Genomic DNA, 16,228 nt, shown 5'->3' with positions numbered 1-16,228 from the left:
AGCTGAAAGTTAGATGCACCTGGTAGTTCTTGCCAGCGCAGGGTTGGTCTCTACAGTGGAGAGGAGCAAATACACGACTCTCTTGGCACAGTGGGGCCGGGTGTGCTGTAGCAGTGATGTGCTTTCTCTCTGCAGCTATGCTGATTGTATGCGGTGCCCTGGTGAACGGGCCTTACGCTCTCATTACGACAGCGGTTTCTGCTGACTTGGTAAGAGTTGCACGGCTGGGTTTGCTTTGGGCAGGTCTTGGTTTAAAATCCATCAGCGTTTCTATGGAGGCCGTACCTGTGCTGGGGGAGAGGCTCTTCTCTCGGTGTGGGCGCTCTGTGGCCCCCAGCTGTGGTAGCTGTGACAGCCACCACCCATCATGGAGACTGTACCCGTGCCGAGAGGAGGTCCTCTCCCCCCAGGGGTTCGGTCAGGTCATCTGCACCCCCCAGAGGTGTGGGTTTCTCACGCCCCGTGAGATACGGTTATACCAGCCTATTTCCTCGGGCAGACTTGGCCCATGTCCTTGAATCTGAGCTGCTTTCGGTCTGGTCTAAGGCCGAGGCCTTCCATTTCAACGGCAGCTTCTTGTGCAGTAGCCCCCACGCAGGAGCTGCTCTGTCTCCTCTGAGCTCTGCCGTGGAGGGCTGCTACTGGTGGCTCATGTGCTAATACCCACCTCTTGGGCCTCTCCGACTGCCAGTCCCTCCTCCCTGCCCTGGGCTAGGATTGCCCCCTGCCCGAGTGCCGGGAAATCTTCCTACCATGCCTGAAGCTGACACCTTAGTGGAGCTCGGCTGGGAGGAGGGCAAGGGCTGGTTCACTGTGTTAGAAACCTGGGGGGATTGAAGTCATGTGGGACGGCGCTTGGACGTCTCCAGGGCAGTTGAGAGGGTTTGTGGCTTTATGCAACCCACTGGCCAGAAGAGTCCCTGAGGTGAGCTCTCCGGAGCAGCCTTTCGAGTACAGGACGGAAGCATGCGATCATATCCCTTGAGTCCAGTCCATGTGGTCCTCCGCTATGCGAGGATATCTTGGGGTGGTGCTGCTTTTGTGACTAGAACATCTTATAGCGCTGGGATGCGTTGCCTAGAGAGGTGGCGGGATCTCCCTCCCTGGAGGTATTTAAGTCCCAGCCTGACAAAGCCCTGGCTGGGGTGATTTAGTTGGGGTTGGTCCTGCTTTGGGCAGGGGGCTGAACTCAGTGACCTCCTGAGGTCCCTTCCAGCCCTTGGGTTCTGTGGTTCTAGGGCTCAGGAAGTACTGAATGGGTTGCCAGTTGTACCCCACATTTTTAAACCTGTGTTGTTTTTTGTTTTTAAACTTCCCTTCCCCCACAGGGAACTCACGAGTGTCTCAAAGGAAATGCAAAAGCCCTGTCCACGGTCACAGCCATAATTGACGGGACCGGCTCCATAGGTCAGTACAGTTGGCCGCACCAAGCAGGGGGCCGAACCATTCTGAGAATGCCTTAGTCCATGGAGAACCTAATTCAGCCCTGGCTCCCCTGGCCTGCAGTCGGGTCTCTGTTCCTCTTGCACCGTTTGCCCTAATGGAACCGGTGAGCTGGGCAGGGTAGGGGGCCGCCTGCCCCCCTCTAGGGAAAGGGAGAGAGGCTCTTTGCTGCCCTCTGCCAGGATGTGGGTGGGGGCCCATGAGCACAGCCAGCTGTTCTCTGGCAGGCAGAGGGCCCTGGCCTTGAGGTGGGCCCCAGTGCCCAACAAATGAACCTGCTTGGCGTTGAGCCAGCAGCGAGGGGCACCCAGGCCTGGCTGGGGCTAGCGGACGCTACTGCCACTTGCTCCAGCTTTGCGTGTGGTCAGAGCCGGGGGGTGTCGGAGGCTTCCTGGGTAGGGCGGTGGGGCTGGGGCTGGCCCCGTGTGGAGACTGCTCCCATGGTAGAGGTGGAGCAAGCGCTTCGCCTGTCTTCTGGCCCCAGCGGGGTGGGAGGACCCAAGACACCTGGCAGCAGAGCAGGGGCGTAGGGACAGGGTGCAAGACTGGCCCGGACAAAGGATGGCAGAGCTGGGAGTGGTGCCCTGCCCTGCGTGTGCCGGTGCCCACAGGCTGGCTGCTGGCCTGGGCTGGTTCACGGCAGCTGCTATACGCTGCCTGGCCTTTGCAGGCGCTGCTCTGGGCCCCCTGCTGGCAGGGCTGATCTCTCCCACCGGCTGGAACAACGTCTTCTACATGCTAATAACAGCCGACGTCTTGGCTTGCCTGGTGAGTTCCTCGGGAGCAGGGCACGGGGCGGGCGTGCAGCTGGGCCGGGGCTGTGTCTGAGCTCACAAACAAGAGTCTGTTCGGGTGGGCGGCCTCGAAGGAAAGGCCGGGAGTGGTAGCACTCGGTGCTTGAGGGCTCAGCTCTCTTCTCCCCGAGGCAGCAGGGAGCCTGGGGAGCTAGCCTGGCGTCTGACAGCTGCACGCCAGGCCCGTGGCATGCTTGTCGGGATACAGGGAGGAACCCCAATGTAGTGACCCAATGCGGTGAATTGCATTTGTCTCCCGGTGTTACTCCCAGCGTGTCAGCTGCATGCAGGGTTCTTCACTCCCTGCCCTGAGCTGCTGCACACGTCCCTGGCAACTGGCTACGTCTCGGTGCGGGAGCATTTCTGTAGCTTAGAGTGCACTCTGGGATCCTGCAAGAGGAAAGGCCAAAGCGCAGGGTGACAAAGACACTCTCTGTGTGTGTGTGTGTGTGTGTGTGTGTGTGTGTGTGTGTGTGTGTGTGTGTGTGTGTGTGTGTGTGTGTGTGTGTGTGTGTGTGTGTGTGTGTGTGTGTGTGTGTGTGTGTGTGTGTGTGTGTGTGTGTTGCAAGCGGTGCACTGTGTCAAGCTAGGCAGGTGGAGCTATCTCTTCCAGTGCTGCATTTATTCACAGCAGGGTCCCTCTCCCATCATGAAGTGTGTCCTAGATTTGTAACCCAGCCTGAGCTTTGAGCTGCTCTGTTAACGCAGGGCATCCCCCTTCTCTGACAGCCAATGCTGCCGTGAACTGGCCAACAGTAGCTGAAACGGACAAAGAGATGTACTTGACCAGGCATTGGCCTGGAAATAGGGCTACCTGGCTCTACCGCTGACCTGTGTACAGCACCTAGCACCTCCAGAGGCCCTCACCCTTGGGTCAGGCTCTTGCTGTGTCCAGCCTCCCCATCTCCAACCACACCACTGCCCTGCCTTCTCTCTGGCTTTCTGCTTCCACAGGAGGCAACTGTGTTGGACATGAGCTCGTGCGGTTGGGGATAGATACAGACCCTGTGACTTTCTTGTCCCATCTGACCTGTGACTCTCGACTACTCACAGTGAAAATGCTCTCACGCTGCAGAAAAGCGTCCTTCCCCCGAATGGCCTTGAGTGATGCATTTCGTAGGCCACACCCGCTGGGAGGCTCAGAATTTTGTCGAAGTCTTTCAGCCAGTTATTTGCCTGCTTCTCATCACTGGGGAAAAGTGCAGCTGTAACTTGAGCACTTCTCCCAGGAGCAGGAATCCCAAGTCAGATATTCACCTGGAATGTCTTTTCCCTTCCAGCTCCTTTCCCGAGTAGTGTATAAAGAGATCCGAGGATGGTGTGGCTGCTACGCGAGACAAAGAGGGTATGTGCTGCTAAAATCCCAGGGTCGTTGTGCAGTCCTATGCTGCTTCCCGAACTCTGGGAGCGTGGAAGAGAGGCCCCCAGCCCCACCTTCCAGTGGCGTGGCCTGGCCTGGAAAAATAGGCCGGTCTGGCCCATGCTGAGCTCATGTAAGAGCTGTAGATATAAAGTAGGTCCCACAGAAGCTGATGGTGCCTGGGTAAGTTACCGCTACAGCTGCACTCCCTGCATGTAAAGTGGGAAGCTGCTCTCCCCTCCCAAATGCTGCTGGCAGCGTTCTGTCTTTGTCCAGTCTTCGATGGAACCTGTGTCTCCACCTCCTGCCCTGTCCCCGACGCGAGCAAGCCTCACGTCACGCCTGGAATGTGGGCCTCAGCCGGGCCCTGGGAGCGTTGTGACTGTTCTAATGACCCCACCTCTAACCCCACCGGACTCAAGTGTTCTAACACGTTGTCCTTGTGTGTCTTCTTAGCTCCTCTGTGGCACTAACACACGCAGTAGTGTTGGATGGGAAGTAGGTTGTATTGTGAGTATCTCCTCTGTGTTGCTGCTGCAGCTCGTTCCGCCTGTGCTTTTTTTCTCCCGACGTGTCTCTCTCAGCATTCGTGGGGTGTCTGTTCCGTGGCTAACTAACGAAGAGCAGAGACCCCAGGCGCAGCGGTCAGACACCAGCCTTCTAAGGGAGCAGCTGACAAAGGAAGGGTCCAATATGTATGGCCATAGGATCCATCCCCTCTGTCCACCTGTGACAGCGGCACGCTCTTGCTCTGGGTCCTGGTGCACAATAGGGGTTAACTGACAAGCCTACGTCCCTGGAGCGCCCCCGGCCTGGGCACCAGGCATTTAGTCCCAGGGGCAAGGCCGGAAGGGACCACAGCTGATCTGTCTGACCACCAGCTTGCTGCGCTGTGCCTGGGCCACTGCTCTCATAACCTTGCCAATGAGCCTGCTGCTAAAGTTCTAACTGTGCTGCTGTGCCAGTCCCTGTGATTTCCCAGCCTGTGTCAAATGAAGGCGACAATTGTTTCTGAATCAGCATTGCTGTAAAAAGGCTCCTCTCCGGGAGTCAAACCAGACTGATGTGATTGTAGGCGAGATTCCTCAGGCCAGCTTTGCTTTCACCTGACAATCCCAGAGCAGCTCCTGGGGGGCAGGCCGGGCTTTGCCACGTGGGGTGGGGGGATTCCTGCCATGCTCTCAGCAGCCTGGTGCACTACATCTGGATTATGTTTACAGGCACACAGCTGTTTCCATAGCCAAATTCTGGGCCCCTGAGTGACAGTAAGTTTGGCCTAGGTCTCCTCCTCAGCCCTGGCGCAGGATGACAAGGTTTCTGCATTCTTGTCCAGTGGCCTGTTTTGGGCTCCAACCTGGACGAACTCCCTGTGATACAGTGGGCATGACAGGGGCCCATCTGCCGGCAGAGGGCCCTGGGAGCAGTATGTTCAGAGGGCTTTGGTGTCCGAGCTCCAGTCTGACCTTTTGGGCTCAGCCAATTAATGGCAGTTGGACCTCAGTTTCTGACTGGCTGGTTCTGCTGGCTTGAGAGCTCCTCGGTAGCAGCCTGGGAAGTCAGGCTGGAGCCAGGGTGCATTTCGTGAGAGCAGGGTCCCTTTTTCTTGGGGCTCATGAGCCTGACACAGCTGGGAGACCTGCGGATTCCCATCTCTGCAGGGAGATTCTGGCTCGTCCTTGGTGATCACTGTGCAGCAGGGAGAGGGAGCAGGACTGCAGCCCGCAGCTAAGACACAGGCCCAGATCTCCACATGAATTTGGACATTGCAATGCCCAGCTCCTGGGCACCTGGAACATAAAGGGAATCCACAACCTGAGTTAGGTGCCTTCCACCTGCTTTCAGTGAATGGGAAAACTAGCACCTAGGAATGGGATCAGCCTTTCCTCCCATGGATCTAACTTGACCTCACCAGCTTTCTGCCAGCCTTTGGGGGCACTTCCCAGCAGTCAGTCCTGTCCCCAGATTCCCGATCAGCAGAAGAGGTGCTGATAGCTCAAGTGGAAGCCCAGGGGCTGCCGGACTGTCTGCATGGTCACCGCAGGGCTGACGGCTCTTTACGTTAGGACTCCCAGCCTCTGGAAGGGGCTGCAGCTCTCCCAGCCCCTTGGTGGGCCTCTGAGCCTGTTCCTCAGACACACACCCACTTGAACTGAATTCACAGCTGTGAACTGCTTGCTGCTCTCTGGGCCGCCCCCAAAGCTCTTGGTGGTGGTATCTTCGCTGCCTTCCCCCCTGCTTGCTGCCGTGTCTCTGTCCACCCTGTTGCTGGCACAAGGACTCAGGCTCGGGGGCTGAGGTGAACTGGGGAGGACCATGCAAAGGGGCCAGGGGGACTTGGCTTTGGATTCTGGCACATGGTGGTAATTGAACAACCTCTCCGTGGGAAGCGGTGGCTGGTAAGGCTCCAGCGTGCTTTGGAAGTCCATTGAATCAGCGCGAATGGGGGAAATGCCTTGGCAGGGGCCTGCCGGGCCGTGCGGCAGGGGCCAGGCTCTGATCGCCCTTCTTGTCCTCACAGGTTTAAAGAGTTTTGACGTGGCCCTTGGGACCAGAGGCAGCGGCGTGCAGCAGTGATGGGCTTTGCGGGCAGAACCCACCTTCTGAGGCCCCCAGTTTAATGCGGGCAGAATTACGGACTGGGAAGAGGAGTAATTCTCTAAACCCCAAGCACCCCGGACTCTGGTCACGGGCAGCAGCTTTCTCAGGGAAGGGGCCAGAGAGGATGATGCATTCTGGGTCGTGACGGGTTTATGAGCCCTAACTGGGGCCTCTGTCTCTTGCTTGCTGCCTCTGCGCCTCCTCGTCGTCCTTTCTTTTATTAAAATGGTGCTAAGCCTGAGCTGTGCTGGAGCCCCTTTGTCCTGCTTGCGGAGGGGGATAGTCCAGCCTGGTCGGGCTCCTGGTGCTGCTGAGACTGGCTGCCTTCGGGGCAGGAGTTCTGGCCTTGCCTGGTCGAGATCAGCAGCTCTGTCTCTGTATCAGCTGGGTCCCAGAATGGACGACGCTTCTCGGGTCCACCTTTCAGGTGCCTCCATCATCGTTTGTCTGCGCAATGGAGGGGGTTGGCTCAGCTGCTGAGCACGTCCCTCAACTGGCTGGTCCCTCCAGCAGGCTCCTTTCTCATTGTCCGCTCTTGAGTGCAGGAGGCTCTGGCAAAGAGCTTGTGATTAGCTGCCAAACAGAGCTCACCTGGGAGTTCTCACCTGGAGTCACAGGTCACACTGCCGGGGAACGCCAGACAGGAGAGTGGTGCAGAGCGCTGCCCTTTTGACTGGGGAGTAAAAGACTCATTAGCTGAGCCCAGGGATCCTCTTTCTCAGGTGGCAGATAGACCCAAACTAAGGGTTACTGTGGCTCCACGGTTTTCAAACCCCTCTCTATGCTGCTGGGAAGCAGCATCTCGTCTAACGGTACCAGTTATGTAACACATGCAGTGGGCCCTGCCATCCTCTGCCCTCCCTCCAGCTACCCCTAGTTTGGCCCCTCACCTCCCAAACAGCCTTCCTCCCCTGCTAGGCATGAACAGCACCCCACCTCCTGCTTGGCCCAAGGACCCTACCCCACCTCTGCCTGAAACTCCCATCTCACCCACCCCCAAGCCCCATCCCAGCTTGGCCCAGGAGGGGGAAGATTACCTGGGGCAGGTGCCAGCCGCGGCAGAAGCTACAGGGGATCGCCTCTCCATGGCCTACCTCCTCCCACCCCAGGACCCACCACTGGTGATCCCTGGCCAGGCAGGCTGGGGAGGAGGCCAGGGGTAAGGTGGGGGGATGAAGCAGGAAAGGGGCAGAGTGGCCCGTTGGGCGGGTGTGCAGGGACCCCGCACACACGCCTCGTGTACAGGCCTCATGAGTTGCCCTTTCCAAGGCGCAGTCATGTCGTCTGGCCTGCGGTACAGCGCAGGTCAGAGACTGCCCAAAATGATCCCGAGAGCAGAGCTGTTAGCAAAAGGCTCACTCTTTGCTACACCGTGGCAGAAATGAAGAATCCCCACGACCGTTAGTAAATGGCTCGTTACCTCACCACTAAAAACTGACGGCGTCTTTTCAGTCTGAGTTTGTCTAGCTTCAGCTGCCAGTTGTTGGGTCTCATTGGGCCTTTCCCTTCTTGAAAGCTTGTTCTCTGTGTAGGTACATAAGACTGAGTGAATCACACCTCCACCTCCTGTTTGCCAAGCTCGGCAGACACTGCTCTGGGGTTCTAGCCCCACAAGGCAAGTTTCTAACCTGGTTCTCCCGGACCCTGCTGCCTAGTTATCAACATCATTCTCGAACTATGGGTGCCATAACTGGACACAGGATCCCAGCTGCAGTTGTACCTGTACCAAACACAGAAGTCAAATAACCTCTCTGCTCCTGCTCGAGCTCCCCATTTTTGCAGCCCAGTGCCACATTAGCTCTATTGACCACACAGCAATCCACCACAACCTCCAAATCTTTCTGAGAGTGGCTGCTTCCCTGGATAGAGTCCTCCCTCCAGAAGCATGGCCTGCCTTCTTTGTTCCAAGACACATTACATTTTCATTTCATTCTATTAACATGTGTAGTTGCTTGCGTCCATTTACCAAATGACCAGATAGCTCCGAGTCAGTGACTGTCCTCTTCGTGATTTATCACTCCCCCATTTTTATGTCATCAGCAAACTTTAAAAGTGGTGGTTTAATGCTTCCTCTAGGTCATTGATAAATATGTTAAATAGGGTAGGCCCAAGAACTTCTCTCTTCAGATGAATTTGTTTGAAAGAAAAGGAAGGATTTCTTCACACGAAACACACTGAACCCATGGAACTCTTCGCCAGAGCCTGCTATGAAGGCGGTGACCATGAAAGGTCTGAAAAAAGAACTACAGGCTGCACCTCTCTGGGCCAGGACACTCTGGTTGGCAGGCTCCTGGGTGTTGCTGGACCAGAGAGCCCTTATGGGTGGGAGCCCAGCAGCCAGGAGAGAAGCAGGAAGCGTGGTGGCCAGGGCTGGCGGTAGAGCTGGTCTGGGGGCAGGGAGCCCAGCAGCTGAGGCCATCTGCCCGGGGCTGATAGCAGAGCCAAAGGCACAGAACCCAGAGTGGGACCTGGCCCTGTCTGCTGGTGGACTCCAGGAGAGCCTGGAATCCTTCAGCAGAGGGGCCAGAATTGCTCTTCCTGGTCTCCAAAACTCCCTTGTTTGGGACTGCTCAGGTCCCGAGGGTGCGCAGCCAGCGAGGTCCAACCTGTAGGTAAATCCATGGAGGGCAGGTCCATCAATAGCTTTAGCCATGGTGGGCAGGGATGGTGTCCCTAGCCCCAGTTTGTCAGAGGCTGGGAATGGATGGCAGGGGAGAGAGCGCCTGTGAATTCCCTTTTCTGTTCCCTCCCTTTGGGTGCCAGTCACTGGCCTCTGTCAGAGGACAGGGTCTGGGCTAGATGGACCGTTTGGCTGACACAGTCTGTCTCTGTTCTTTATGGACCCACCCCTCCACCTCCCAGAAACAGACTTCCTCAGTGATGGTTTCCTTGTTTATGTTAGCTCGTTACTCAACCATTTAATGTGTGCCATTGTTATTTTACATTATTCCAGTTTGTAATCAAAATAGCACAAGGTGCCAAGTTAAACCCATTACAGAAGGCAAAGTATGTTATGTCAGCACTATTGCCTATGTTGTGTCTTGTCAAAAAATGTATCAAGTTAGTTTGACAGGATGTATCCTACGTAAACCAGTGCTGATTTTCATTAATTACATTATCCTTCATTTCTATCAGCTCCTCCATTACTTTGCCTGGGATTGGTGTCAGGGTGGCAGGATTTTACCCTTTTTTACACTTTTTTTCCCCCCTAGTATGCCTAGGCTTATTGAAAATTAACAGTAAACCTCCAGCCAGCTCCTCAGAAAACTTGTAATAATTCTTAGGAGTGAGTTTTCTGCAACTGCTGATTTTAAAATGCCTAACTTGAGTAGCTCTTCTTTATTGTCCTCCAGAGCTCACAGCAGAATGGAAAGAGTATTACCCTCATCATAGGAGAGTTCATCATGGTTTTTTCCATGAACCCAGAGAGATATTTGTAGAACGCTTCTGCCTTCTCTTCATTATTAGCAATGATACTTCCATTTCCTGCTGGAATAGGGATTATTTTGTTTGTCGTGCTTTTTAAAATCTGCTTCTTTTTATCCTTAACTCTTGGACATGGATTTCTCGGTAGCTCCCTCAGCTTTCCATGTTTATTTGCTACCGTTCCAACTTCTCCTCTCTTCCACTTATGGATTTTTTTTTTAGAATTTTTACAGCGACCTTCACTTCCTGCCTAAACCAGGTTGTTTTTCAAACCAACACGGCCTTCTCAAGGGTGGGCTTGTGGCTTTTCGATCCTCTCATAAGATGCTCTCAAACTATTTGCAATTATTTTTCCTATTTTTCTAACTAATGTCGACCTCCCAGCTGATCTAACTCAAAGTGTTTCCAGCCCGGTGGAAGTGGCCCTGTTAAAGCACAAGTCCACCGCTTCCCTTATTCTCCTGGCACATTTGAGATGTGGTCACGTCCTGCTCATGTATATCTGAGTTGCCCTTCTGGGATCCATGCCTTTTCACCTGTTAGGATAAGGGTAGCAATTGAGATGTGAGCTGATGAGACCTCAGGTGAGGGTCTTAGTGTCTGAATAGGAAAGGCCTTATCTTTGGGTAGTGTTGTGTGCAGTGTCTGTGACAGGAGGGCATGCAGGGGGCAGGGAAGGGGAAATGAAGAGCTCTCTTTTCGCCATCTTGAGCTTGAACTAAGGGCTAGACTGCCACAAGACAATATTGGAGAGCCTGGCAGAGATCCTGACTTGAACAGAAGCAGCCAGGGCTGAGGCAGAAAGGGAAGCACATCTGAGCTGCCCACATAATGGTGGGAGTTGAGTTGTTTGCGGATGAGATTATCCAGCAGTCTCAGCAGCCTGGCCAGGGGATTTCCTGCACTTTAACTTGAGAGAGCTGCAGTGTCAGCCCAAGGCTGAGGGCCACAGGGAGGTCTAGAGCCCAGACTGCTCTGTCCCTCCAGCTGTGGAACATCCCTCGTGGTCCGTAGGGCCTGGAGCCAGCTCTCCCCGTCCATGGCCCACATGCCCTGGGGCAGAAAGGGCGCAGGTCTGAATCTCGCCGTGGCCAACACAGCTAATTAGCATGCACGTTGTGTCCAGATGTGAGACAGCTACGGCTTCACAGCTGTGCGGGGTCTCAGCAGGGCATTGATGTGCTGGAAACAACTGCAGCTTGGAGCAAAGAACTCTGTCTGCCATGTTGTGTCTGCTGAGCCGGGCGGTGTGTCCCAGCCTATTCTCCAGCCAGTGAGCACATCTGGGAGCAGCTCTGGCTGATTACCCAGGGGCTTGTTCCATCGGTATGGGCCTGCCCGTGCCGCGCACTGTGTTTATGTACAGTGTAAATCTGAACTCTGATTGACTTCACCTCCTTGGAACGTAAGGCAAGGAGGAACGTCTGGGCCTGAGGTTATTTTAATGAAGTGCTGAGTCCACTAGTAAAGAAACAAAATACGTATAGTAAAAACAAAGCCCTGTAAATCCCAGCAGGGCTGCAGCCAGGCTGTGCTGAGCCAGCAATCAAGGGCAAGCATCAGGAACCAGCCTGCGGACCACATGGCTTTCTGCAGGAGGTACAGCTCTGTCCAAATGCAGAGGAGCCCAGCGTGTGCTGGGCCTTAGCCAAAGAAAGCCCCGAAGGCTGTGAGTGACGGGGAGGCAGAGCACTTACATGAACACATGCTCCCCCACCTCTCTCTGGGGGCGCCCTACAGAGCAGTCTGCCACTCCCAGGGGCAAGGGCCAGCGTGCAGAATCCCGCTGCCCTGCTCTGGCCTTTGGCGATTGGCCACGGAGGAATGAACTCAAAGGTGGGACGAGTTGCCATGTGGCGCTGCAGGACTGACAGGCCCCCTGGCATGGCTGCTGCAGCCTGGCTGTCCCACGTGCAGCCCTGGGGGCAGCTCGCAGGGGCAGGGGGGTGGCTGCAGGTAGGGGCAGACTGGAGCAGAGGGGAATGTTCCAGAGTGTTCTGGAATGGGGGTCTGTGGCGAGGGAGGGTGCAGAGCTGCCTAGCGAGGTGGGAGGGAGATGTGAGAGCCTGGACCATTTCCCCAGGGAGTCCTAGTGCAGTTTGCTGTCGTGTCCAACATGTAACATCAAAGCGCGTCTGAGAGTGGAGCTGGCGCCCCACAGAGCGGGGTGGTCGCACTGCATTGGGGTCCTTTGTCAGCACCACGCAGCTGCAGAGCGAGGTGCGATGACAAGCAGAGCCCAAAGCCATGTCCTCTCAGATCCAGGCCCGTGCTCCCCCACCTCACTTCTGGATCCACAGGCTCACTCTCTGGCAGCCTCCCCAGTACAACCCTGCGCAAGCGCTAGGGTCGATGGGGCGCGCCCAGAGTTCACTGGCTGGGAGGTGCCCAGAAAATCCCACAGCAGCAAGTCTCCACGATGGCAGCGGCATCCTGAGGTTGCCTCTTCTTGGAGGATATGCAGCAGTCCTGTGCAGTGGGGGCACTGGCAAGGGCACACGCTTGCGTCAGTCCCGGCAGGTCCAAGTGGCCCAGCAATCGCAGAGGCCGAGGAAAAAGAAGTGTGAAATTCTTTGGTCGCTAGGTGGTGCTGCTGTCTCGTGCCCCACAGTGCCAGAAAGGTCCCAGGGGTGGGGGGCTCTGGGCAGGGCACCGTTTGTTTAGGGCTTGTGTACTGACATTTGAATGGCAGGCCCAGGAAGGCTGCCGGCTGGGAGAAAGCTCTGTGCTTTTCTGTTTTCTCTTTGGATTCTGTCTTCTCCAGCACTGGAGCGTCCAGTCCCCATGGCTCTCTGTCTCTGGCACGTGTCTGCATCGCTAACCCTCCTACTAAATGTCTAATCATGATGGGGTTGCTGCTAAGGAGTCGTGATGAGGCCTGAGATATGTATTTGCTGATAAATGGGGGACCTTTGGTTCCAAACTGCCTGCAGGTCGCAGTCAGGACAGTTTGAACATTGTGTTACAGGTTGAACCTCTCTAACCCAGCCCGCTCTCGTTCAGCAACATCTGTCGTGGCTTGAGTTCGCCGGGCCGCACGACCACTTATCATGGGTGTGGCCAATTTTCCTGTAGTCCCAAAAAGTGAAACCCTGGCTCTCAGTGCTCTGTGCTGTTATTTAGCTGTAATTTACCCCCAAATGTCTTCGAAGAGCCCAGTAAGTGGTGGAAGTGTTTGGTGATGTGCTAGGTACTATTGACATCCTGTGGTCCGGCAAATTCTCTCATCCAGCACCTCAAGAGAAGAGAAGTTCAACCTGCGTTATTTATACGGGCTGAATGCTCTGAACTGAGGCAGAAGGGAAAGCTGCAACCATTTGGCATCAGTCAGGCACATCTGAAATATTATCCATCTGTCCAAGAAAATTCCCCCTGGGGTCGGCCTTGCCAGCAATAACGAGCCCTCTCCTGCAGGCTCTGGCTGATGTAGGCTGGCTCAGCTGCACATTTTCAGGCTAGAGAATGCCCCTCCCAGAACTACTGGCAAACACTGGTGTTGGAAAACATGGCAATACACTATACTTGTGAGCATGCGTGTTACACTGATGTACACGAGAATGCGTTTGGCCTAGTGTCTCCTCATCAGCTCATAACAGTGGCTTTTGGGCCAGCGTGACCCACAAGCCTCTCAGTGCCAACAGAGCAGAGGGTTAAAGGAATGTCCTGATTCTGCTCTGTACAGTCTGGTTTAGCAAAGAAGGTCCTGGGAGTCATTAAAAGAAAGCCAGGGTCATGCAATGGCTATTAGCCAGGCTGGGTAGGAACACTGTCCCCAGGCTCTGTTTGTCAGAAGCTAGGAATGGATGACAGGAGAGGGATCACTGGACGATCACCTGTTCTGTTCACTCCCTCTGGGACACCTGGCATTGGCCACTGTCTGAAGACAGGACACGAGGCTGGATGGGCCTTTGGTCTGACCCAGTCTGGCTGTTCTTATGCTCCTAAGCCATTGTAATTATTTTGCCACCAATGTAAAAATACAGTGCAGGGAGCTGTGTGCATACAGGAAATGTGTCCTTGGAATCTGTATCACATCAGAGGTGGAGAAACAGGTTTCCTGTTGCACAAAAGGCACTTATTCACCTATTGCTCTGTTGAGATGTAAATTAAATATATCATTCACAATGGGTCTCCTATCACCCATCTCAGCTGAAGGACTGTAAGAATTTCAGCAAGAAATTAATAAACACAGAGACACAGCAAGGGAAGAGAACCTTATCTTGAGGTGCACGTCAAGCTTTGTTAGACCATATATGGAGAACAAAGAAGACATCCTGCGCCGAGGAATTAAACAGGCTGTGTGTTTATATTAATGACAATGGGATCACAACCAGTCTGGGTTGAAGATTCTCTGCAACAGATTTTTGAGATAAACTTCATTAGCCGGAGATTGAGCTAACAGTTAAGTTCACTCTGTAGAATGTATTCTGCATGCCTTTTATGTGTCCATGATCCTCACTTGTGCTGGCTTGCATGGCAACTCCTGAGTAAAACACTTGTTGTTTGCACTGTAACTATATCTCGGCGCTGCAGTGCTAAGCATAGGGCTGATCCTGAGCTGATTCAGACAAGAAAGTCAGGAGCATGAGTTCAGAGTCTGGGGCAACTTTAGCTTGGCACATATGTGGCCCCTTTAAACGCCGTTTGGAACACCTCAGCAGTGCCCTTTTAATACATGAAAAAGTACATTGGTTTTGGCAGATTTCCCATATTAAAGGAAAACAAAATGACGTGGTTGAAGATGTGGCCGAATACCTGCATGTCTAACTAGTCCCATTTATGTATGTCTTCAGCCATATTGTTTTCCCATTTATGCCTGCTCCTCCAAACTGTGGATGGCGGCAAACCTCTGCACATATGGGGCATGCCCCACCTACCCCAATAGCTCATATCATTAGCACATTAGAACCATACTTCACGGAGAAGTACAGGGGGCAAGTGTTGAAACTCTTGACTGAGAATTCTTGGCTACATTTCTGGCTCCATCACTCACTCAGTTACTCACTCACTGGGTGAATCTGGTGAAATCATTTAGCCTTCTTATGCTTTGATGTCCCCATCTGTGAAATGGGAATAAGTGATAAATCCCTATCTCCCTTATTAATAAAGACCACATTTGGACAGAGAATTCATTAATTATTGTGATTGGAGAGATCATAGAAGCCTAGGGCTGGAAGGGACTTCAGGAGGTCATCAAGTCCAGCCTAAGCCTACAGCAGGACCAGCCCCAACTAAATCCTCCCAGCCAGGGCTTTGTCGAGCTGGGACTTCAAAACCTCTAGCGAGGGAGAGTCCCACCTCCTCTCTAGGTAACGCACCCCAGTGCTTCTCTGCCTGCCTGGGGAAATAGTCTTCCCCATTATCCAATTTAGACTTCTTCTACTGCAGCTTCAGACGATTGCTCCATGTTCAGCCCTCCATCACCACTGAGAACAGCCTCTCTGCATCCTCTTTAGAGGCCCCCTTCAGGCAGCTGGAGGCTGCTATCAAACCCCCCCTCACTCTTGTCTTCTGCAAACTAAGTAAGTCCAGCTCCCTCAGCCCCTCCTTGTAAGTCGTCATCTTCTGATGGTGCTCTGGACGTGCTTCTTACCTGGAACTGGCCACACGGTTTCCAACAAAACACTGTTGTCAGAACTTGGTGATTGGTTGAAGCCAAAACTTTTCCCAGGAACCTCCCAGTTTCAAGAATGTTCATCAGCCAGTGTTTCTCGGGCCCACTGTAAGGTCTCCTTTGCTTATGGCCATGTGCTTTTGCATGTGCCTGTGTTTTCCCAAAGCAATCCTGGGTTCCTTGGGCTGGCCAATAAAAGCTCTCTTTTGCCATAGCCTCTGTGCTTGTGACAGGGGAAGGCTGGCCTCGGACAGGCACTCAGGGGCAGGGTTGTTTTCTAAGACTCCTTGGTAGGAGCTCAAGCAGCATGAGGGGCCCTTAAAATGAGGGGCTGATTATGGAGGCTAAGGAGCTTGTAAGGCGTAACCGAGAGTTCATGTAGCCTGTGGAGTCTCTGCTGCTGGATGGCTCCACTTGGCTGTCAGATTCAGGCCCACAGTTATACCACCTGTCATGTTACCTGCCAATGGATCCCATTCCTGGCATGTGCAGTGCAGGGCACAGTCTGACCCGTTTCCTAGCAACAAAAGCCAGGCCGATGGGCTCAGGCTGGACCTCTGACTGACAGGAGAGCTGTCTAGGACAGGAGACGAAGCCTGGGACGTGGTGTCGAGGCCGGGGGGGCTCAGAAGGCTTCAGTAGCAGGTGTGGGGACTGTGTGGAGCAAGAACGGGAACTCCAAACTATTCTGGGTTCATTCTTCCCCACATACACTCCACTCAGAGCCCTGGCGCTCTGCCACAGGCCACGCAGAGGAGGCAAGCTGGAACTCAAGGTGTTGATTCTCCAATGCCATTCCTGAGCGTCATGCTCAGCTCTGTAGACGATGAATAACCTGGCAGCAATGACCAACTTCACTTTGTACCTTGTGGGTTTTGTGGCTCAATCACCACCGGCTTGCCTTAAGCCAGGGCTGGCATCCAGATTCTTAGGCTGCCCGTGTAATTTTCAACAACTTTTTAATTTAGTTGAATAAACCCGGCAGCCCTGTAA

The 16,228-nt window shown here is 54.1% G+C and overlaps 1 protein-coding gene across 6 annotated transcripts in view; it reads left to right on the top strand.

Moving 5' to 3' along the window:
• The window catches only part of SLC37A2 (solute carrier family 37 member 2), a 53,094-nt gene extending 46,664 nt beyond the window's left edge, over positions 1-6,430 (top strand). For 3 of the 6 annotated variants that reach the window (XM_074977058.1, XM_074977056.1, XM_074977059.1), the window contains exons 14-19: positions 136-209; positions 1,329-1,407; positions 2,114-2,211; positions 3,518-3,582; positions 4,054-4,107; positions 6,116-6,430. In XM_074977058.1, the coding sequence (XP_074833159.1) occupies positions 136-209; positions 1,329-1,407; positions 2,114-2,211; positions 3,518-3,582; positions 4,054-4,099 (362 nt within the window). In that variant the 3' untranslated portion in view covers positions 4,100-4,107; positions 6,116-6,430. The remainder of the gene's footprint in view (positions 1-135; positions 210-1,328; positions 1,408-2,113; positions 2,212-3,517; positions 3,583-4,053; positions 4,108-6,115) is intronic. The other 3 variants (XM_074977057.1, XM_074977061.1, XM_074977060.1) reach the window with 3 other exon arrangements.
• Positions 6,431-16,228: the final 9,798 nt, after the last annotated feature.

This window comes from Carettochelys insculpta, chromosome 25, assembly GCF_033958435.1.
Source record: "Carettochelys insculpta isolate YL-2023 chromosome 25, ASM3395843v1, whole genome shotgun sequence".
In the NCBI taxonomy this organism is placed as follows: Eukaryota; Metazoa; Chordata; order Testudines; family Carettochelyidae; genus Carettochelys; species Carettochelys insculpta.
This window is presented reverse-complemented; position numbering and strand designations above follow the sequence as displayed.